The 24,792-nt window shown below is 28.6% G+C and overlaps 1 protein-coding gene across 1 annotated transcript; it reads right to left on the minus strand.

Moving 5' to 3' along the window:
- Positions 1–12,924: 12,924 nt before the first annotated feature.
- On the minus strand, positions 12,925–16,282 carry LOC137808025 (ACT domain-containing protein ACR8). The gene is made up of 7 exons (XM_068608917.1): positions 15,798–16,282; positions 15,101–15,146; positions 14,869–14,983; positions 14,717–14,784; positions 14,016–14,582; positions 13,827–13,931; positions 12,925–13,723 (listed from the first exon to the last, which is right to left on the minus strand). Exons 1-7 carry the CDS (start codon positions 15,857–15,859, stop codon positions 13,361–13,363), a joined length of 1,326 nt encoding a protein of 441 aa, XP_068465018.1. The 5' UTR covers positions 15,860–16,282; the 3' UTR covers positions 12,925–13,360.
- Positions 16,283–24,792: the final 8,510 nt, after the last annotated feature.

Below are 24,792 nucleotides of genomic sequence, written 5' to 3' on the forward strand. Positions count from 1 at the left end.
GGTATAAAAGGTCCACTGACCACTGCATCCCAGATTCCCATGTCAATAGATTCCATAAAGATCTTCATCCTGATTTTCCAGAAAGCATAGTTAACACCACCAAACATAGGAGGTCAATTAATAGACGCACCTTCAGCAAAAGGCATTTTAAACTCAGACATCATACACACACTTGAGCAAAATACAAGCCCTAGCTCTTGATACCAATTTTTGGGTCTATTAGTGTCTAAGTTCAAGAGGGGAGGGGTGAATTGAGCTTATAAAATTTTCGCAAGAACACACAATTTTTCAGTATTCCAAAGGCAAAAAGAACAAATTATTTTTATATGAAACAAATTGATTCTTCAGAGCAGTCTTGGCACAAATTGAATTTTGTTCAATGTAAAATTGTGATCAACAGAGAATTATAACAGAACCAGATCAGCTTAATATTGTGAGGATGAAGGATACAGCTATGCTTAGAAATCAACCAAAATTACACAACACAAGATTTCAAGAAGAATGATCCTTTCTCAGGTTTTAATGAATGGACAGTTTGTTCACAATTCACTTAAACCATTATATGCAGCAACCTTGTTTATGATCATAAAACTTTAACAAATCAGGAAGAACAGTTTTCACTTAAACCCAGAATTAACAGATTCAATTTCAAAAGAACAGATTTAGTTCTTGACAGAATTAAGCAAAAACCATAAATGAGTGCAGGGATGAGAATATAAGGTACACACGTTTTTATACTGATTCACTCATACAGAGCTACATCCAGTCTCACCTTACCCAAGGTGGAATTCACTAAAAACAGTACCAATCACTTACAAAACCAGCAGTTCTTGAACACTACAAGAACAACACACACAATGCTGAAAAGCCCTATTTCAGCACACCTTGCACTCCAAGAAATCCTATCAAGGAGTGACTAACACTTACACCTTTACACAACAGAATAAAGAAAAGATTACACCTGAAAAGAAGATGCAAGAACTCAAAACCAGTAGTTCAATTTGCTGCAGAACTGCACCAGCACCTTCACCAAGATCAAAGGTTTCCTAGAACAAGCACACTTGAAAATCTCTTTGGAAAACCTTTCAAAAACTCTTTCAATCCTTCTTCTCACATGGAAATTGTTTGATCTCTATCAAAAGCGTAATTCCTCAGCACTAATTCATGTGAGAGAGACTTTTCTTTATATAGAAAACAGTTTCTAACCTCTTTTCAAAAAACAGTTGAAAAGCAGTTATGAAAACAACATATTCATTTTTGAACTTAACAGATTTATTTTGTGAAAACTGCCAACTCAGCTTAACAGAAATAACTGTCTGAGTTGTACCTTTGGTGCCCTAACTAACTTGTGAAAAACTTTTCAGCAGACCAAAGAATAAACATGTTCTTTCACAGTAAAACAGATTAAAGTATAACAAACAGGCCAGCTCAGCTTAACTGAAATAACGAACTGAGCTTTCCCTTGGTGCCCTAACAGAAATTTAGAAAAGCCTTTTAACAAAGAAGAAATAAACAGATTCTTTCTCCATAAAACAGATTTATTTGTGTACTGATTTAAAACTTTTAAAATCATTTTAAAAAGCTTTTCAAAAAACCATTTAACCACATCATGTGCTTGATCTAGACTTGATTAGGCATCTAGGATAGGTTATACAGCAAAAGGCAATCATACACACTTACAAGCCTAATTACAAATGAATCTAAAAGCCTATTACAATCTTCAAAGCACTCAAGCCATTTTCTTCATCAAACACACATCAAGCCTTGGTAGGGAAGAAGCTTCCTCCAGCTTCAACAGATTGTTTTCCTTTCAATTATTTATGAGTGTCTATCTTTGTTGATGCTCCAAAGTGTCGATTTCTTCAACCTTCATCATGAAAATTATGCGTATCTTTTTAAGTTTGCTTGGAACTTTGCTTATAGCAAAAAACCTTGGTCTTTGCTCTTTAAAGTCAGGGTTCTTAACTCAAAATATGAGTTTAGAATGGTTTATAAATTCTCATCTTAGTCTGGAATTAAGCAGTTTTATTCTACTATACTTGATTATACTTTTTGGACTATTAGTACAAGTTCTTTTATTAATTTCCGGAATGATAAATGGTGTTCTACTACTTCTTTAGCAAATATTGCAAGGTTATCTGGTGGTGCTAACATTTCAGATATAGTCTCTTAGTTTTGGACAGGTTGTGATTGGAATATTCCCTTATCTTTACAACATATGCCTCATTTTTTTAATCATACCATGGTCAGGGAGGAACAAATATTCCTAATTGGATTTTAGATAAGTCTGGTCATTTCACTCCTAAATCGGCTAGGACTTTTTTCTTGGAAGCAGGAGTTCCCTGTGGTTGGGCTAAATTCCTTTGGTCTTCATCTATTTCGTCTTCCAAAACTCTAGTACTCTGGAAGGTTTTTCATGGACGACTTCCTATAGATCAACATATTCAGAATAAAGGTTTGCATATATGTTTTATGTGTACGCTTTGTGAAAAGCATGAGAAATCTATTCAGCATTTATTATTTGAATGTTTTAATGCATTGCATATTTGGAGTTGAGTTCAATAGATTTTTCTTACCCCTCATTTCTCTAATAAGGATGATCTTCTTTCTTTTATTAAGAGTGATGGTGGTCCTTTGGTTAAATTGATTAAGCTTGTTGTGATAACTTTTTCTATTTGGATGATATGGCGTATGAGGAATTATGCTAGATTTCAAGATAAGATTGAGGTTTCTAGGGCCATTTTGGAATTAAAGATTTAACTTGTCTAGTGGGAAATTCGTCTAAAGCTTCAATGAAGAATGATATGTTGAATTTCAACGTGATTAAGTTTTTTGGTATTAATACTCATAGGGGTAAAGTTCTTCGTCCTCTTCCTGTTAGATAGGAGTTTCCTTCACCAGGCTGGATTAAAATTAATAATGATGGGGATGTTAGGGTATCTTGGTCTTGCTACTTGTGGAGTATTTTCCGTGGGAGTATAGAGAAATTTATTAGTGTTTTCTCTGCGTTTCTTGAAGTTCAGATTGTTATGGTTGATGAGTTTTATGGAGTTATACATGCTATGGAGGAAACTCAAAATATGAGACTTACTAATGTCTAGCTTGAATGTGATTCTGTCTTAGTTTGTGTTGCGTTCACTGCTAGGACTAAAGTTCCTTGGATGCTTCGTAATAGATAGATTACTTGTCTTAATTACTGTGAGAAAATCAGGTTTAGGGTTACTCATATTTTTTTGTGCAGGGAATGTGTGTGCTAATAAGTTGGCTAATATAAGATTTATTCATAGATAATCATTTCATTGGTATAACAAGCTTTCATCTAGTCTATTCTTAGAATTCTTTATGAATAAGTATAGTCTACCTATGTATCTTTTGTTAACATATGGATTTTGATCTAATCTTCCATATTTTTTTATATATTTTTTTTTAATAATATTTTTTTCATGTGATGACAGATGATTATTGTTACTTGATGCGTCAACCTAGCTTAGATTTCAAGTTGTATAATAATACCTAAGATAAAAAAATTTATTAGAAAAAAACATTGAGAAATAAGTTGAGAATAAAAAGTTATACCTTTCAATCCCTATTTATAAATCACCTCATTGCCATAAATACCATTGACCTCAATACACTATTTTTTAAAAGGCTTAATTTTATTATGCTAACTTTATTATAAATATGATTTTAGTGCAGGCTTTAATATCTCAAAAAGAATATATATATATATATATATATATATATATAAAAGAAATTAGAAACAAAGTAATATATATCCAATCTCGTGTGACCTCTTCATTGGTACTCGTAACATCACTTCTATAATAAATATGATCATCACAATTTTAAATAACTTTAAAGTATACTTATAACTGCGAGCTAATAATTTAAGCAATTATTGTTTTCAATAGAATATGTCATACAAACATATATACATATATTATTATATATGTAACATTTGAAAAAAAAACATATACATATACTTCAATGAGATTTAATAAATAAAATTATCTAATGGTGAGAGTTGATAGAGATTTTAAATATTAAGTCAGGATGAAGTTAGATAATCAACTAGATGACTAGAAAATTATTCTATTATAAAAAAAATCAAATGTATATATGCAAAAGAGAGTAGATTATCAAGTAAATCGTGTATATTGATATCTACGGTAATCTCAATATTAGTTTATCATTTATGCATCTTTATTAATATGAAAAATTACTTTGATAGGCTTAATTACTTTCTCTCTTTTTTTATATCTCTATTATATATATATATATATTGCTTTTGAGGTATAATTATTTTTTTATACATAATATAATATACTTATGGATCTTGATATTCGAGATATCTTTGAATTGTTTTAAGGAAGTCATCTTTCAATTTAATTTAAACTAATTGGTGATTTAACCTATTACCGAAGTATTCACACGTAGTGATCATAATCAAACCAAGATTTGAAGTATATATAATACCAACAACTGCTAAGGTATTTAATCATCAAATAAGTTGGAGGAGAATTACTCAAATAATTTTGTTAAAGTATAAATTCAAGTACGATTCCTGTGTTCCCAACCTTATTCAAATACGGAATATATATTTATTGTTTTATAATTGGAATTTGAATGTTTTAAAATTATTTTAAATTAAGTTCGAAAAACCCTTTTTTTAATGCTTTACAATTAAGAATTAAATAATATTTTATTATTTTCTTGAATTAATATTATATTTTACTTTAATTAATATTTTGATTGGTTTTTCATAATTACACTATATTATAATAACATTATTCATGACGTTAGCGTTCAAATAAATTAATAATAAAATATAAATTGAAAATGAACTAAATTACGACTATTAAGTTTCTACACATAGACACCAAACAAATAAAGATACAAGTATTATAGTTACTATCAAACATATTGTAGTATATATGTTTTTTTTTTTTTATTGCCGTGTACACAATTCTATAAATGATAAAAAAAGTTGCAATAAAGTTGAAAATGTTTTTAAAGAAGTTTTAGTGAAGTCACCAAAAAAGAAATATACTAAAGTAATTAGGATGCGATAAGAACGAACTTGATTTTTGTGCTTTTATTAAAAAATATAAAAATATTATATTAGGTGACGAGTATTGATTGCACACTAGCTTTCTGCAACTATACGTTTTTTAATTGAATTGGCTTCTTTGCTTTCTTGTTTTCATTGGTTATGTATTATTCTGCGTTTGCCCTCAAACTTTCAACTTCTTTTTATTTATTTATATATTTATAATGTAATTATTATTATTATTATATTTTAGTTGATAAAGGACCTAACTTATAAAAGCGAAAGATGATTAAAAAATTATATAAGTTGCCAGCTGACATGGCAAAAATTATCCCTACAATTTATAGGCAATGAATGAGTATTAAGAACAGCTTAGTTAGTGGAGGTCTTTGTCAGACAAAATATGGCCTTCTAGTACTCTAAAATAATAATTTAACATTTTTTTATATACATTCTTATATTAATATATATATATATATATAATTATAAATTTTGTATGTATAATAAATAGGAAAATTTTTAAATATGATTTCAAGTAACAAAAACAGGATTTCTTTTCATGAGAACATTAGAGATTTTTCTTAATTTTTGTTTTCAATATTTATTATTTTTAAATGGAATTTTAATATTTATAAAAATAATATTTAGAAATAACTTTATGTTACAATAGAAATAATTTATCATAAATCTAAATATAATTTATACGATAAAAATATCTATTTATTTATTGTAAAATTTAACTATGATATAATTATGCAGTTAAATTTATTTTTGTTACTTGAAAAAAAAAACATTTATGAGGCATGTGTAAATAATTAATTTAAATGTATTAATGATTTGTTAATAAATAAGGAGAGGGGTAGCGAGAATCTTGTGATCTAAATCTGCATCTAATTATAGTAGGTGGATTTGGCAATTAACAGCATCTGTGAGTGCATTTCTTATTACCAATTAATTAATTAAAAGTAATTGGTTTATGTTTTGACTGTGATTGGAGTGAAGATGATTTTCAATATCACATGCCAAGCTAACTTTCAACTAGATCCTGAATCCCTTCACTTTTTTTTAATATGTTTTTAGTAGGTAATTTTAGTTTTTATTTAAATTTGGAAACCATTAATGGTTATCTCTAGAATTATATGATACTAATTAACTATAAAAATATAATTTCAAACTAGGTTATGCTAAAACAATTCTTAAAGTATGTAAAATATATATTATTGATTTATTTTAAAGAAAATGTGAAAAGCTGAAATGATAATTTGAAATTTTTAAGATAAAAAAAGAAAATAAAATCTAAATTCAAACCATTTATTAAAAGTCAAAAAAATTAAGAATCAAATTTTAAATAATCAATACCTTTAAGACATTTTTTAGTGAATATAACAAAGTGACAATTTTAAAATAAACACTTCAGTGTGTTTCACGTGAATAACAAATATAGCTTTAATGAATAAATTTTAAAATAACAAAGTGACAATATATATATTTCTAATGAATATATATAAAATTACTCCAAAAATAACTTTAAACAACTTACTTAATATCTTGAAATTTATGACTCATAAACTTAAATTTATCTATAAATTATAAAGTATAGTTATTATGAATCTCATTTATAATGTAGTTTATGCAATTAAAATAAATATATACTATAAATATTAATTATATATAATTAAAAACTTATCTTGTACAACCTACAGATATATTATAATTTTAATAAACTCAACAGTGGTAAGAGAAACATATAGTATATAAATAATTTTTAACTTATTGACAAATTTCATGTGTGCCATGTGAAAGTGTTCAATTTTGCATAAATGCGGCAATTGTTAGACATGGTATTGTTTGTTTTGGCCCTACAACACAATGCTATTATTATTCCACTTCTTAAAACCAAATTTTAAAACATTATCACTCTTTTTTTTATTCTTTCTATTTCTTCATCTCTTTTAAATATTATATACGTGAATTTGTGTCCTTTCAAATAAAAAAAATAACACGCTTTTACTTTGTCAAAGTGAGGGGTATAAAAACAAATTTTATCGCTTAAAGTTTAATGAATTTTATTTAACAAAAATGCATTTTCCTTTATTGAATTTAAGTTTTATTGTGATTCAGAGTTAATTCTAATCAATGATAGATTATTTATCAAGGAAAAAAGTGCTGCAGAATTTACTCGACTCAACCCTTCTCTGTGTATGACATAGTGAATTATTAAATCAATAGTACACTTTCACAACTCATTAAAACGAAACAATCATTTCATTTTAATAATATAAAAATCTATTAATAATTTAATTTATAAACAGTAAAAATATAATTAAAATATTAATATATTGAATATGAAATAGTTGTTTTTAATAGTATTAAAAGTATCATTGTTCTTATAAAAGACAGCACATGTATGAAATAGTGACTAACACTATCTTTTCATCATAGAAAAATAAAAATCTTGAAACAGAAATTCATCATACTATTTATTCTCCGCGTCGACATAATACTTGTCATTTAAACAAATTTTAAAGATAAATCATTTTTATTCTATTCAATGTGAAAAATAAATATTTATTTCCATATGAATATAATTTATAATAAATAAATATTGTAAATGTATGTATTATTCTGTAAATAAATAAAGATAGCTTTTTTTTCTGTTGTTGAATTATAGAAAAAGGAAAGAAGCTAAATTACTCTGGGCCAGAAACGAAGATGATCCATTGAACAAATCCTACAATGGCCCTGCATTCTGGACCCCAATATATTTAAAGTGCACCCCCATAAATTTTAACTGCACCTCATAATGTTTGTGAAAAGATTAAATTATTCTTCCTTATATTTTGTATTTAACTTACCTTCTAATTTATTATCTTCCACCTCTTCTTCTACTTTCGGCTGTACCCCTTCCAATTTTTCTTCGCTCGAGAGATCCTACTGTAACTAACTATAATGTTTATCATCTTTGAAAAGGAAAGGTTTTTTTTTTTTTCTGGTTTTGTGTTTAATTTAACTTTTGAATTTAAAAGATATTTTAAATTATAGAATCTAAAATATATATAAATTATTTGTTTAGAATACTACAAACAAAAGTGATGTTTTTAGGCGTAAAAAACTTTATAAATCTACAATATTAACACAGAGTAATGCTGAATTAATAATGATTAACAGGATAAAGTTATATTATAATAAAAGAAGACGCTATATGAACTGTGCTAAGTTTTATCTAAATTTATGACGTGTAAACATCTCTTGGAATTCACTAGTTTGTTTCTGTTGTCTTTATAAAACCTAGTATAATACTTTTTTTCTTCTTGCTTATATTTATGATTTATGCTGTTGGTTTATATTTATAATGTAGTTGCATAGATTATTCTTGCAATTTTTTTTTTATGTCTTTTATTTTTTTAAAGAGTTTTTTACTTGTCTTCATATTGTTTTTTTTTTCTTTTTAGTTTTATTTAAAATTAAAAGAAGGTACATGATAGGAGAGAATACAATATTTAATGTTCATGACCAGATAAATGTACACTTAAAAAAAATCATAAAATAAAAACTAATTTTAGATAAAAAAAAATTAATTAGTTACTAAAATGACTAAATTATAAACTATTTTAAAAATTAAAAAAATAGTTTTTAAATTAGAAAAATGATAATAAAACTATATATTCTTTAAAACACATATCATTATAAACTAAGAGTTGCATGAATACATATTACACTTGTGAAGATTTTAAGAGAAGAGTTGTTAAGTTTCCTAATTTTCTATGTGAAAGGATACGGGAGTGAATATATTATTTTTCGTCTATTTATTGTTTAAATTAAAATGTGTTATGAATTTTTTTTAAAAATGTTTGTTTATTTTGAGATTTTCAAGAAGAATAATATATTGTACAATAATATTGATCATCAGAACACGTCAACTTTTAGTGAATCTCTTTAATATTTTTTAGAGAAAGACATTTTAAATTAAGATACAAAAATTTAAAATACATTTAAATTATCTATTTATCACAACTTCAGTATACATATTAAGGTACAAATTAAAACATAACTCGATTATTAGAGAAGTCGTTTCTACTTCACTTGAACTCTTTTAATTTAATTTTGATAAAAATATTGTGATTAGTTTTACATCACTTAAAAATCGATATTAATGACAATTTAAATATTAAGGGTCACAATTTTATCTTTAAAATATATTTAAGAGAATTATTAAAAGAAGGTATATTTAAATAATTTTTTACCTTATTTTTTAAACTATATGAAACTATTAAATAGTAATACACGTAACTAAGGTGCAAAATCACTTATTTACCTTCATCATGATATAAACTTACAGTTTTGTACATGAAATTACACACCAAATCCTGCTTTGATAATATTTAATATCTTCAATATTTTCTAATTAGAATCCTTCTTTCATCATATTTAATATCTTCAATATTTTCTATAGATAGTTAACTAGAACCATTTTTACTCATCCCATATTCATTAATTCCTTTTTTGTTTCTTCTTTCTCAACTCATACACAAAGAAAGACGGTACACCTCTAGTAACAATTTTTATTATTATATTTTATTTTTGAAAGAGATACCAAATAACATAATATAACAAATTAAAACGATACCATATGTTATAAATGAAGGATATGACTATTTTGACGTTACAATTTCGTTTGGATGCATAAAAAGAATCTTTGGAAGATGATGCTTGCTTCCTAATGTGGTTTTATGTAGCAGGAATTGTGTAAGTGTGAATCAGACATTAATAATTGAATGGTTTGTACCTATACATGAGTTTGTCAACAGCCAAGGGCCAAAGCAACAAATAGATAACTGCTGTTTATTCTATGATATCACATGTTACACAAAATTATCAAAGCTGAAACATATCTTCAAAGAACATATCTTTCCTTCCTCCATCTTTGACCACTTTTATGACTCTGTCATCGATCCCTTTTTCTTCTGTGTTTTCGACTTTGGAGTACATTCTTTATAATTTTTTACTGGCGGCACGTAAAATATCATATAAATATTCAAATTAATTTTTAAATAAATTTTTCATTCTGATTTTGAGATAAGCCAAAGTAAACAAGATAAAAAGAAATAGTTCATGAGCATGAAAAGAAAATTTTATTAAAACATAATTTTATAAGATTGGCTTACATAACATTAGGCGGTTAAGAGTCATTATATAATAATTGTGAATCCATTTATATTTGTTTTGTTAAATTTATAATGTTATTTGAATCAATAATTAGAAGAAAAAAAATTAAAATACCATATGGAAAGAGTTATTTTTATAACTCTTAATTATTTTGTCTTCTTACAAGGTTAAAGTACTCTATAAACTACTTGTTACTCTAATATTTCTCCTTCAAGAACCTTGACTCTTCCTTAGTTTTTGGTCTTTTTTTTTTTTTTTACTTTTTATACTCAAGTTTAATGTTTTTTTTTTATTATTTTTGTGCACGTCTAACAATGAAGAGTATCTACAAAAGTATTATGACGTTCAAGTCAATATATTTTGTGAGTGGCTTGTCAGAACAAGGTTCAAGAATTAATTACAGAGATGATTTATCTCGATAAAAAAATTCACTCCCCTTATGATACTCACATATTTATACTGATATTTATAAGTCTATTTGTATAGATTTATGGAGAAGACCTAAGTACTCATCATTTAAGTATAATGTCATTTTTTAATCATGTGTTTATCTATAGTGACACGTTACTCTTGGTCATGCTAAGAGTGTGTCGTTCAACTCCTATTGCTGAGAGATGGTGATGTTTACATTGGTACCATCTATGTAGTATACAAATGTCTCAGTCCCATATATTAAATTGGTCATCCAAGCTCGAGTGAGTTTATAATGAGCCTTGAAAGAAAAATTCATTTTCTTTTTCGGGTTCATATCACTGTCTCGTATGGTATATTGGTCCCATCAAGTTTGAGTAGGTGAAACCCTATGAAGAGTCTAGTAGGTTCTAAAGGTATGGGGTGTGGTGCATGTCAGGGGTGCAAAAAGTCGCTAAATCACAACCATTGATGTGAAAATTATTTGATGATTGTGGAGTTGTGATGGTCACTTCTCTTCCACTTCCTTGTGGCTATAAATAGTGGGCCTTGTGGGTTACTTGTGTCACTTTCTTTGTTTTAGTTTTGTCTGAGAGATCATTAGTCTGAGAAATTTTGAGTGATTTATGTTCATTGAGGTAAATAATGTCTTTCTTCTATTCTAACACTAGTTAGTCTTCAAGATTCTTGGAGGAGTCTAAGGGTATCGATAGGTGAATATTTTTGGGTGATGTTATCTCACATCTCATAGACCAAATGAAGAGTGAGATCATTTGTATCATAAGCTCTAAACATGTTATAGACAGATTCTATCAAAGTCAAAATATATGTATAATTTTTCACTACCATACCTAATTCAAAACAAAGTGTTTAACAAATTAGGTTTTGTCTACATCATCTTTTCTATAAGAACTTCATTCTTCGTTAATACCCAGTTTGAAATGAACGTTTCAAAAAATTTAAATTTATATAAGCTCTAAACATGTTATAGATAGATTGAATCAAAGTCAAAATAAATATAATTTTGCCCCCACCATACATAATTCAAACCAAAGTCTTTAACAAATTAGGCCTTGTCCACATCATCCTCTCTATAAGAACTTCATTCTTTCATAATATTTACTATTTGAAATGAACATTTCAAAAAATTTAAATCTTCCCATCATCATTACAAGGGATGGAAAACGAGAATCCACATCACCATGCAACTTCAAATGTAAAAAATTATTGAAATTGGTGAATTTCATGAAGTGGTTCATGATAAAATTCATAATAATAGAAACATCATCAACAATTTCTTATTTGTTACCATAGTCTCTAATGGATGGACAAATTCTCAAAGAAGACCTTTAATTAATTTTATGGCTACTAGTGAGTGGGTTCCTATTATTTTTTAAAGTTGTGGATACTTATAATGAAATAAAAAAAAAATAAGCATCACATAGCTAACAAGCTAAAGTTATTAAAGAATTAAACACTACACAATTTTTTTTACTTTAGACAATATTAAACTAGATTACACGTATATAATCCGTTGTCTAAACATATAAAAGACAACAATTTTACAAAAGTGGTATAAAGACTACCAAATACCACATTTTGTTAAGTGTTACCTTTGGAATGTGTGGGCTAAAATAATAAAATCATGGTCTAAAAGTGATTATATAGATACAAGTTGGTCTAAAAGTGAAAAAGACAACACTTTTATAAATGTGAGTTATGAATCACTATAAACCATATTTTGTTTTATTAATATTATTTAAAATATTGTTGTTATTATATTATAATTGATTATGTTATATGTTAATAAATTATTATATAACATTTGTTCCCATTTTTTCGTTAATACTAGATACAAACGACACACACTTCCACAAATCCATCTAGATACTCATTTGGATACAAACACGGCAGCATTTCGGAGTAACAGTCCTAATTAATTTCATTTTTTTTTTATCAGCACCTAATTAATTTCATATTATCTGGCATTCTTGCATGTTTTTACCATATTATCATTTTATTTCCTTGAGTAAAAACTTTAAAGTTACTCAAACAGGTTAATCATCCATGAATTGAAGTTTAATATCAGAAATCGATTTGATTGAATCACTGGATTATAAATTCATCTTTTAGTTGATGCTTTTGAATTTTATTCACTACTTAAATCCATTAGTAGTCTTTTATAGACATATTTTAAATGGAGGCAAAAGGACACTAACAAGATTCGGATTGGTGTAAAAAGTGGAGCACCGCAAAGCAGCTCACAATCTTTCAAAGCATGCAGAGAGACAGTTAAATTAAAGAATGGAGCGAACCACTTATATTAAATAATGATAATAATAGATAGGCCGTTATGTACAAATTTTGTGCTGTATGAACCAAATCTGTCCTGCGTCTAACTATATTTCTCTATGCCACCAAAGAATCCAATACTGCTATTAAATAACTTGTAGCAAGGCCGACAAGCACAATGCAATTCCCAATCTCCTAAAAATTACTTCCCCTCTTCACGCAAAGCATTTAAAATGGTAGGGACGCAAACCATCCCAGCTGTCTATGATCACATTTCACCTACCAAATCCAACCCAACCAACGAACAACTACTATCACCAAATTCCACCTTTACTTTCTATGTACACAAAGCTCAAACCTCAAGCAAAGAATATTATGCTCTAAAAGTTGCAAATATCTTCCACACTCCTAAATTCCCTCTCACACCGCCCCATTCTGCTTTTAAGAGTACGATTTTATCAAACCCAAATTGTATAGATTCCTTCTCACGAGGCTCCCCAGACACAGCAACACTGCCCCACCAACCCCAACTGCTTCATCTTCCCTTTCTGCCTTCTCATGGCATACCAATGGTAACTCCTTCACTTTTAAATTGCACGATCCAACTTTCTGCCTAACAGATTCGATTATTTTTGGATCAGCCGGGTATCCGATCGCATCCGTTACATAAAAAACATTTGATGTCTTGTCCCCAATGGTAGATATCTCCGCCCTTGTCACATTCAGCCCATTCTCCCGAAAAGTTCTCATCACTTCTGCTAGAAGCCCCTGTCTATCTTCCGTACATAACTCTAGCATAACACCCTATATCCAATAAATTAGCATTTAATTAATCAATTTTTATGAAGTGCTGCATAAGGTAATACTAATAATCTAACAAACAAAACTGCGAGCAAAAACTCTATACCTCAAATGCCCTTCTCTCCACTGCAGCTTGCAAGCATTGAATCACACGATGACGTTCTGGTTCTGAACTAATTGGAGTGCCATCCTTGTGTCTTATATAAAACTCCTGTAGTGAAATCATTTACGTTCAACTTAGCATGTAAACCAAGTAACCATCCAAAAATTAACACAATCGATTATGAATAATTACCAGATACGCTTTGTCAACTGTTGTCTTAACAGTCCCGTGGAACACAACATATTCCATGTCAGTCAAATTACAGACAACATCAAACAAAAGTTTAATTCGATCCTTGCACTGCACATTGACAACCGAATAACCCCTTTCGGCCCAATTTTGGACGGTGACTACTGGGATATCAGAAGTAAAGTTGAAAATGGGATTCCTCTGGTAATCACGGTCAGTGTACATCATTTGGTGCAGCTTTCGTTCTGTGTGCACAACGGCATTAGTGATGGAAGTTTTTGCACTTCTAATATCATTGTCACCCTTTAAAACATTTCTTAAACGTGCTTCAATAGTACTAATTCTCTGAGAGTCCTCGATAAGAGTCCCAGAATTGCTGTCTTTAACATAGATTAAGGAGGCAATCCGGCCGTTGTGAGTCCAAACCTTAGCATTTACCACATCACATTGCTGCTCAGCTAGTACAGCAAAAACCTCCGAAAGAAGACCAACGCGGTCTGTGCCAGTTAATTCAAGGATGGTGAGACCGTTTAAGACCTTAGTATTCCCACTGTGAATTCCGCCAAGTGACTGATACATATAACATAAACATAACACAATTCAGAGAGTGATTATTTTTAAAATAATTGAAACCCATAATTGAAAAACAATTTGAGCCAGTACTGAACTTTTCAGATAAAATAGATGTCCCAATTAATTAATACCTGTTCAATATAACTCAAAACGCTCTGATCGGTTAGCTTGTTTCCATTTTGATCGGTAACGTGGAAAACTGTAAATTCAATTCAAGGCAAAGATTAGTGCACACGGAATAAAAACTACCACTACAAAGAAAGAGAGGGGAAAATTAGCTTACCATCCATGAACCATCTCCCATCGGAGGAAATGTAAGCCTTCTTAATTGAAAGATTTAGATCAGAAAGCACTTGTACGGCATCCAAAAGAATCCCGTTTTTCCTGCCGCTATCGACCTATACATTTTATCAAAGAAAATCCATTAGTTTAGAAATTTCCTAATTTGTTTACATGAAAACCAACAATTGAAGGGAAAGGGCAAAAAAATAACGGATATTTTTTTAGGGGTTTACCTTGACTATTGTTGCGGTGGAGCACACGGCATTATCAATGACAACCCTGTTTCGCAGTGAAAGAACAAAGTCAGCGTAATTACAGCTTTTTAATGCCGAACTTCTAGGAACGAAATGAAAACACAATAAAAAAAGGAAAAGTAATGTGAACGAAGAAAAACATTCTGGAAGAAAAGGGGCAATGGAGTCATGAGACACGATAAAGAAAGAAAAGTCAGAAAATTGTTAAAATACAGTTGTCGGCACAAACCAATTAGACAAAAGGGGGTGCGGATTAGATGAAACATACTTTTCTCCCCCTTCGAGAAATTCACGATTTTTGACACAGTCAGATGTGATTAAAAAATTAAATCATTAAATCCAAGGCTCGCAACAAGTTAACAATTTTACGCAAACAGAGATAAAATAGCAATTAATTTCGAAATAAGTTTCAGTTCCAGACTTAAAATTCAAAAAACTGAGGGGTTTGGAATTATGAAAAAATTTGACAAAAGAAAAAAAAGGCAGAAAAGTATGAAAGAAGAATACTAAAGAAAATTGCTGAAAAATTCAATAGGATGCTGAAAGATCCGTAAACGGAAAAACACTCCTTCAAAAATTGCTGAATCATGGGTGTGGAGAAAAAGGGGAAAAGAAAAATGAGAGAAAAAACAGAAAAGAGAAAGAAGATGTAAGGATTGAGGTGGATTAGACAAACCTGGGAGTGGTCATGCGAATTACGAGCTTCTCGTACTCATCCGTACATGCTGGCCACTCCATGTTTGCGGTATAAACGTGGAGTAATTTGTTTGCAACTCGAGAAACCCAGCGAGGAAAGAATAAAGGTGTGTCGAGAAGAGGTTACAGCGGAGCGGGTTTTAATAACAAGAGGAATAGCCACCCAAAACGACGTGAACCGGTGAATGAATAGAAGGCTACAGTAAATTCTCGTGATGTGTCTGAGTCTGAAAGCTGGGGAGAAGTTATATACTGGTAGTAGATAAAGTTGCCTTAAAATTCCAAACGGTGGCTTTTAATGCGCACTACCTCCTTCGATCAAATCGCCATAAACAAATCTTACCAAACTTCCTCGCATTCGTTGTGCCTTGCTGTGAGAGTGCGAGAGTTACTTCCCTTCTCTCTCTTCCTCCTAGCGCAACCCACGCCTTGATCTTACCTCTGCCTCTTTCTAAATCCGCACATAATACCTATTTATATTATTTATGACTTTTACTTCCACCTTTCTCTCTATTTTATTTTATTTCTTTATTTAAATTTAAATTATACGCGGGCAGCGTGACATGGCGTGCCCGTCCTCACCCGACTTACTCTTTCACCGTTTTATATTCACAAGCGGGTAAACCAACCACAAAGACACACAAATCGGGGCAGTTACGGTCCAGCTGGGACGACACGTGGAACTTACTTGTGCTCCTTTGCGTGCTTTGGACTCAACAGCACAGTGCCAATAGAAGAGGGGTAGACCAGTGGGGTCCAGCCACGTGGCATTTGAGGGCCATAGTAACAATCGAGTAATCTTGGTAATTACGGTGTGATTAATTATGACGTAGGCACGTGACAACACCGCTCTTATAGGCATTTCCTCCGTCCTTGTTTTTGGCCATTGTATTTCTCCTTTTCTATTTCTATCTCTCCTCTTCATTTCATTATTGTCTTTCCTGATAACTCGATATACTCATTCTTGTTTCATCCATACTTCTTTCCTTACATCTCTCATTCCCAACATTCAACTTATCGTCAATCATTAATTATATATAACTAATTTCCCTTTACACCGTCTGCATTGTTCTTCTTACATTAAAACTTAATTAATTTCTTTTATTAACAAGATAATATGTTAGAAACAAATAATAGTGTGTGTTATACACACTGAAAGTTATTCTACGTTTTTTTTATTATTATTAAAAAAAATTATTATCTATTTTTATTATCAAAATATATTTTTTTTACAAAAATAATTTTAAACTTAAAATATTAATGTCTTTAAATATGAATATCAATAAATAATCTGTAACACTAATTTTTTATTCTTAACTTCTTTTATATTTCTCATTCACAAAATTCAAATTATCCTCCATCAATATATATAATTAATTAATTTCCCCTCAACAGCATCTGAATCTCCCTTTTAAAATTAAAAAATAAAATCATTACAATTTGGTAGAAAAAAATATTTGTATATGTTACATATTATACACAGTGCAGTAATTACAGCGAAAGTTATTATACGTTTTTCTTGTTATTTAAAACAAATATTTTGTTATAATTACAGTAACGGTAAAGAAAACGACCCTTTTAACTAATTCTGAAGATTCTAATTTCTCTATCTTTAAAAATGAAACAAGAAACAAAATATGTTGCTAATATTTTGGAACATAATAAGAATACGGTTCTATCAAATTGATTTAATACTTAATTAATATTCCAGCCATGATCGTTTTGTTGTTGTCAAAAGACGGCCTTGAGTTTAAAGAAAAAATCATAGTGAGAGGTATAGGTGAGAATCAATTATGAAATTGAATTGAGTAGTTTAAAGAAAAACTTAATGACATGTTTTCTTACTAATACTGAATATGTTTGGTTTAAAATGAGTTAAAAGTTCCATAACACGATAACTACTATATAATTCGGAATAAGCTCTGCATGTCTTCCGGTGTATATCTCTTCTTTAGTTAGGTTTGTCTATATTAGCTGTGGTGAGAAGAAAATGTTTAAAGTTGGAAAGATTTGTGATCTGATGGAGTAATTAAGAAAAGAGTATAAAAAGAAGAATTTATTGTGAAAAGTAAAGAAGAGCAGTATGTGGTAAAAAGGAGAAGAAAAGACATGAAGTATTTAATTTGTATAGCAAACATGCGTAGATATAGTAATTGATTAGGTGTGATTTATTTGATTATTAAAGATGATAAGTGGTGAAGGAGTAAATGGATTGGTTGCGAAGAACATTGTGCACGTATGCGAGATGAGTGATAGGGTAGTGGTGGAGGCAGCTCTAGAGGACGAGATTGATTATAATGTTTTATTTTGGTCCATAGGTGTATGATGGTTGGGTGTTTTTGAAATTGGAAACAGAGGGATGATGAGGAATATTGTGATGGAAGGAGGGACCCAGGAGGAGGGGCAGGAGTGACACTTTCTTATGTCAGATAGAAGGCAAGTGTGGTGATAAGTAAACGGAGAGAGAGAGTGAGACGGTGTTAGCCGGCATGGAATGTGGGTTTGGGAAGAGACAAACGAAAAAGGAGCGTGATTTGACGTTAGAAGGTGTGGCGGGAAGGGAGGAATGTTGGCGCCAAAGAAGGGGAGGGGGAAGTAGAGGATCCGCGTAGATATTGTGGACCTAAAGAGTGGAAGGGCCACGCACGCAGCGTGTTTGAAATTTGGAATGAATTCGAAAAAGGTCAGCACAACAGTAGCAGTGTCTTTTGGCAGTGGGTAAAGGGCAAAGTGGGAAGCGTGAGAGCTGATGCCACTGCTATTCTTCACAACTCATGGGACCCACTTTCGTTCTTTCCAGACTCCCCGCTTTTTTATGTTCTTGGTTCTCACAACTTCCCCTCTCAAGCGCTACTTTTGACCGTTACCACTCCTTTTTTATGGCGCCAAATTCGAAAACGGGACTCCCAATACTCACCAATTACTATTATTTTTCTTTTCCAAAAAAATAATAGTTTCATAACTATTAGAATTATATATAAATTTTATGTAATAAAATATGGTAAAATATAAATTTATAATTAAATAATATTGAAAATTTTAACATAATTGTATAAAAAAAAAGAGATTATTAAATATCATTATCCCGAGACAAAATTCTACTTATCTGTACTCAAATTTTAATAAATCTTATTTTACTATGTTATATTTTATTATTTTTACATTTTGGTATGTTAAGATTTAAAATTTCAATGTATTACTTTATGTTTTTAAAAGTATTTATTTTGGTCATTTTAATTGAAACATTCAATATGGTAAGAAAGTTATTCATCAACGTAGTTTCAAAAAACATTAAAAAACTTTCCTTTATTTAATGTTTCTTTTTTAAAATATTTATTTTGATCATTTATAGTATTGACAAATTCATTTCAATCTTTTTACATTAAAATATGAAATTTTACACATATCTACTAACCTTTCTAATTTCCTTCGTTAGAAAGAATTAGAAAATTAACATTTTTAAAACATAAAATATAAAATTGAAACTTCAAAATTTAAAATGTAATGTATATAAAGCATTGAAAAGTAACATTTTAAGCTAAAAGTTTTCTATAAACCTGTTATAATGTTGATGTGTTTACTTTTATTTTTATTTTAACTGGAGAATCATATTATTTTTAATATATATATATATATATATATTACATAAAATAAATAAAAATACATAATTAAGGCAATAATATGTAAAGATTTAAAAAAACTATTTGATCAAACTTAACTTCACCCAATCCAGCATGAGTTGGATATTTAGTGATCATTCCAATTTGTCTTAAATATTTAATGAGCTTAGAAAAGGGAGTTTGGCCTTACGCACCAAAGCTTTGTGGATTAAACACGCCACACTTAATTTAAAAAAAAAATAGTTTCTTGTTTTTTTTTTCCTTCAACCTATTTTTTAATATAAAAAATGGAACCAACTTTTAAATTATTGAAATAACAATGATAAAAAAAATCATATTAATATGTTATAATCATCGCAGCAACATGGGTTAATATATAATAATAATTATTGTAAATCATATTAATATACATATCAAACACAAAAATATGAAATCATAATCCTCAAGAAAGCCAAAATAACATCAAAAGTCGAACTAAACTTAAACTCTAAATAGATTAATATAATTTAAAATCATCTTAAACTCAAAATATAATAATTTTTTTTTGAGTTCAAAATCAAATTATTTGTGAGTGGAGTTCAATTTCAACTCGTATTAAAATTTATAATTTTTTTAAAGTATCCCTACTCAATCTATAGTAGAACAAATTGACTTTACGACTTTGTTTTAATGTGATCAAACTTTATTTCAAATAATGGTAGCCATACAAAGTATATCATAATATTTTAAACTACGTAGACAAGGCCTAGGATTAAACTACTATACAAAATTAATTACCTATTACGGACATTAATGAAGTTTACCGTGTGTTTTATTGTAATGAGTGTATATTTAATAAACATATTTTTTTTTATAAAGAAATTTTATGTTAGGCATCATTATGTTACTCGACATTTCAGCTATACTGACACCTCAAGTAACAACAATCATTTGTCATCACATGAAAAAAGTATTATTAGAAAAAAGAAAATAAAAAAGTATGGGAGACTAGACAAAAACTCATATGTTAACAAAAACGATACATAGATAGACTATACCTATTAATAAAAAATTTTAAAAACAAATTAGATGGAAGTCTATTATACCAATGAAAGGATTATTTATGAATAAATCATAAATTAGCCAACTTATCAACACACGTATTCCCTTCACGAAAAATATGAGTAAAACTTGATTTTTCCACAATAATTAAGACAAGTATTTCATCGATTACGAAGCATCCAAGGAACATTTGTCTTGGCAGTAAACGCAATACAAACCAATGCAAAGTCACATTCCAGCCAGACATTAGTAAGACCCAACTTTTGAGCTTCCTCCAAAACATATATAACTCCATAAAATTCAGCAACCAAAGTAGTATGAACATCAAGAAATACAGAGAAAACTCCAATAAACTCCCCATACTCCCACGAAAAATACTTACACAAGCGACAATACCTGAATAACTCCTAATAGCCCCATCAATATTGATAAACATATTTGAATGAACTTAGATCATTTACAACGAGATCTATTAAAATTAATCATTTTACTACATCATTCTTTTAATGTAATAATAAAATATTTTTCTAAATTTTTTTAACACATAAAATATATAAATTAAACTCATGCATTGACATATTTTATAATATTTTATGTGCAATTTATGTTAGAATGTTTTTACTTCAATAAAATATAAATCCATACATATAGACAATCATTTCAAGTGTTAACAAAGCAAACGTGAAAAGTCAGAAAGTTAATAAACAAAACAACTAAATTTTTTTTTTCTAAAAAATTATTAGTGTGATTTAAGTTTTTTCTTAATCCTCTTAATTAAACATATGAAACAAATTCATATGTTTGACATTCCATATATTGTTTGTTAGGTCTTTTATAATTTGTTATTTAAACAAAAATTTATATCTAACAAATAAAATATTATTGTATTTTATATTTATTTATTTATTTTTAATACTTAATCAAAACAAGTGTTTATATACTTTTCTCTATCACTTTTCTTTTATTATTCACTTTCTCCATTTATATACTGTGTTTATTTTATTAAGAAGGAAATATCTTTATAATGAAAATTTTATTTAAATTATCTTTCATTTGTTATTTAAGTTTTGTATTAATTCACTTTATGTTATTTTGACATCTTTACATCTTATCCTTTATTTATTGATATTTTATTTTATGTTTTTTTATATTAACTTTTCATTTAAAATATCCAAATTGCTCATTCGTTTCTGGATAGAAAGGATGTGCAATAAAAACTTCACTTCCTCGAACTCTTTAATTAGATTTGAGTCTTCATCATCAAACATAATTATATAAGTTGACTTGGTCGAATGATGGGTTTATTATAACATGCTTATTACCGACCCATAAAAAAAAATCAATGCAAAAACATATTCAAATTGGAATATGAAAAAAAAAAAAAAGCCTCAACAAGCTTTTATATTCAAATTGGAATATGAAATATTCTCTATTTTATTTTATTTTATTTTTATTTTAAAATCCTTTTAATCTAAAAGTAGGTAGGTAAAAAACTTTAAATTTATTAAAAAACTTAATTTAAAGACACAAATAAGACGAATTCCTTAAAAAAACAGTATTTTGCAAAGTTTATTATGTATTTAAAGTTGATAGTTGCGATTTTCAATATGTGAATCTATTACTTTTGTTCTTATGTTTTATTATTGACTTTTAAAGCTATAGATTATGTTGGCTATGAATGCATTTTATGTTACACACTTATGCCATTTTTTCCTTTTCTTTAAATTGAGAAAAAAAATGTTTTTGTTTTAACCAATGCTTTTATGATATTTGAATTTTTTTCAAGAACAATAATATTTTTGTTAAATGAAATTAAGTAACAAGTGATTCTTTAGGTTTCATTTCCTTCTCCTCCTTTTAGTGATAATCAAATGTCCAAATTATTACAAAAATCAGAAGAAAAAATTGTATGTAATGGGTTAAGTGATATTACTTAATATATTCAAAACTTATCATAGACATCCTTTGTTAATAATAATAACAAAATAGACTTAATTTTAGAAAACAATGTTTAAATTAATATGGAAAATAATGTTAAGAAATAATATTAAAAAAATTAAATTTATTAATAAAAAATAAACTTATCTTATTTTTAATTTATCTAAACAGACTCCCTTTATACCCTAATTATTTTTCTTGCATTTAAATTTTGTGCAACCATCAAAAGAAGGGTAGTGAACTTATAATTGGTGCACTGCACATAAATGTACAAGAAAGTGAAGGTGGTGCGTGCCATCTAGAAACAAGGGTGCTAGCAAATCCTTAGACAAAGAGTACAGGTTAGAGTCACAAGTGACTGACACTTGACATGCCAGCAACTCCATCTCAATATTCAACCACCATAGGTTAACATTATTCTTCCTTTTCTGCATTTTATTATAATATACTATTTTATTAGAGATATTTTTCCCTCAATATTTTCTCCCTTTCTTCAACATTATATCATGGGTTCATGCCTTTGCTTGCACCCACCCACTAAACAAAAATTCAATGCTATTAATATTATTATTATTATAGTAAGGAGATACATACATACATGCTACCATGTCATCTTTAATAAACTGAGGTTATGATATTAATTATACTGTAGAAGTTTAATATATCGACTAAATTATCCCAAGTGATACATTCGAGTTTATAAATATATATATAAATAAATGGTTGACATTATATATCATCTATCAAATAATAAAGTCAATCAAACTACCACTATTTTTAGATAAATTTAGTAAACCCCTTGACATAAAACTCCTTTGAAGTTCATTTGTAAAGTATTGAAGTGCATATTTTATTAAAATAGGTTTGACCTTGGCAGAAAAAAAATGAATGAATGTAAACATAAACTTGTAATATAAAGGTATGATATATCCTTATATAAAAAAAATGGTGCAAATTTAGAGTGAAAATAGAAGAAAAAATAAAAAAAAAAGTTTTTACTAGTATAGTTAGTCATTAATACGAGTATCCTAATTTACGCATTTTTACTCGAATCATAACAACCAGAACACTATTGAATGTCCTAAAATTTAACTCGTGCATGATAGTTGTCACGCAATTGTAATTAACGATGGACCACGCTCACGTTTTCACTGCATGTACATAATAAACAAAGGCATTAATTAATAGTTGCAATCTCTTTCACCGGGTAGAAACACAATAAATGGAGGCATCCCATTTGAGTGACATACACATATACACACATTTTATTTTAGCATCTCCATGGTCACATATTTGGTAAGTTGGACCATCAATGTATTTATATACCATCTCCATCTCATTCCAGCTTGCAAATTGACTTCTCTACTGCACAATAGCTACTTCCATACATTGTTTTTTCCTCCCTCTATGCAAAGTTAAACATTATTGTTAGCTCTTCATTTGTTTGATCCTTTTGCTTCATTCATTTCACAAAGTTTTGAAAGTTACAACTCCTAACCATGCATCTTACATGAATCAAGTTTTTTTCTTGTTTAAGAGTGTTAATTAATTTGGTTGTCCCCTGTTACCTTAATACGCTCTAATGTCACACCCTTACTGCAAATTCTTGTCCTTCATTGATTGAAAAATGTTGTGCTCCACCACACTTTTCTTAATAAAATAAAATGCTTTAATTAGACTAACCCAACTTAATGTCCAAGTTACCGATACAGCTTTTAGCCACCAAAAACACGCATTTAAAGAAGACATCCATCTTCAACTAATGAATATCAAAGTCACTGAATTCTGCCACGTGATTTTAATGGTAGGTGGGATTTAGACTCAATATAAATGCGAGAGCCATTTTATAACTAAACTTCAAAATCAACTGATTTCATTGAGAGTGATCAAATAAAACAAAAAATACAAAAATCATGAAAGGTGGTTGAGCTCAGAAATATTAAAGCAAGGTTTCATTAACTAATATTTTCATTTTTTGGTTAAATAAACATTTACTATATTTTATATTTTTTCTAAAAAAAATATTTATATCGTAATTTTTTATTATTAAATACTTTTTGACTAAGAAACACTTTAGCATTTACCTTTAATATACTTTCTATATCTTTGGGATCAACATATTAACTCATTCATTTTTTTTATTCTTTTTAATGTGTGATAGCAGGTTTTGGTTAAAAAAATTAAACAAGTTCCTTAAAAAGGTTTAATTACTTAAAAAAATTAAATACATTTTTTTATTCTTAAAGCAAATCATTTTCTTAACCTATACCATACTCAAGAACCATATCCTTATAAAGATTTGTCTATTTATTTATTTTTTAATACTTACTATCACTTTAATTTAAAAATATATCATATTGTAACATTAAATTATTA

Source organism: Phaseolus vulgaris, chromosome 3, assembly GCF_000499845.2.
Source record: "Phaseolus vulgaris cultivar G19833 chromosome 3, P. vulgaris v2.0, whole genome shotgun sequence".
NCBI classification, from domain to species: domain Eukaryota; kingdom Viridiplantae; phylum Streptophyta; class Magnoliopsida; order Fabales; family Fabaceae; genus Phaseolus; species Phaseolus vulgaris.

Excerpts from the sequence above, each read along its gene's own strand:
- LOC137808025 (XM_068608917.1), bottom strand. The coding sequence starts at position 15,859 with ATGGAGTGGCCAGCATGTACGGATGAGTACGAGAAGCTCGTAATTCGC. Across the intron at positions 15,147-15,797 it reads ATTCGCATGACCACTCCCAG|GGTTGTCATTGATAATGCCG; the intron begins GTTTGTCTAATC and ends ACTGCGAAACAG. Across the intron at positions 14,984-15,100 it reads CCACCGCAACAATAGTCAAG|GTCGATAGCGGCAGGAAAAA; the intron begins GTAAACCCCTAA and ends TAAAATGTATAG.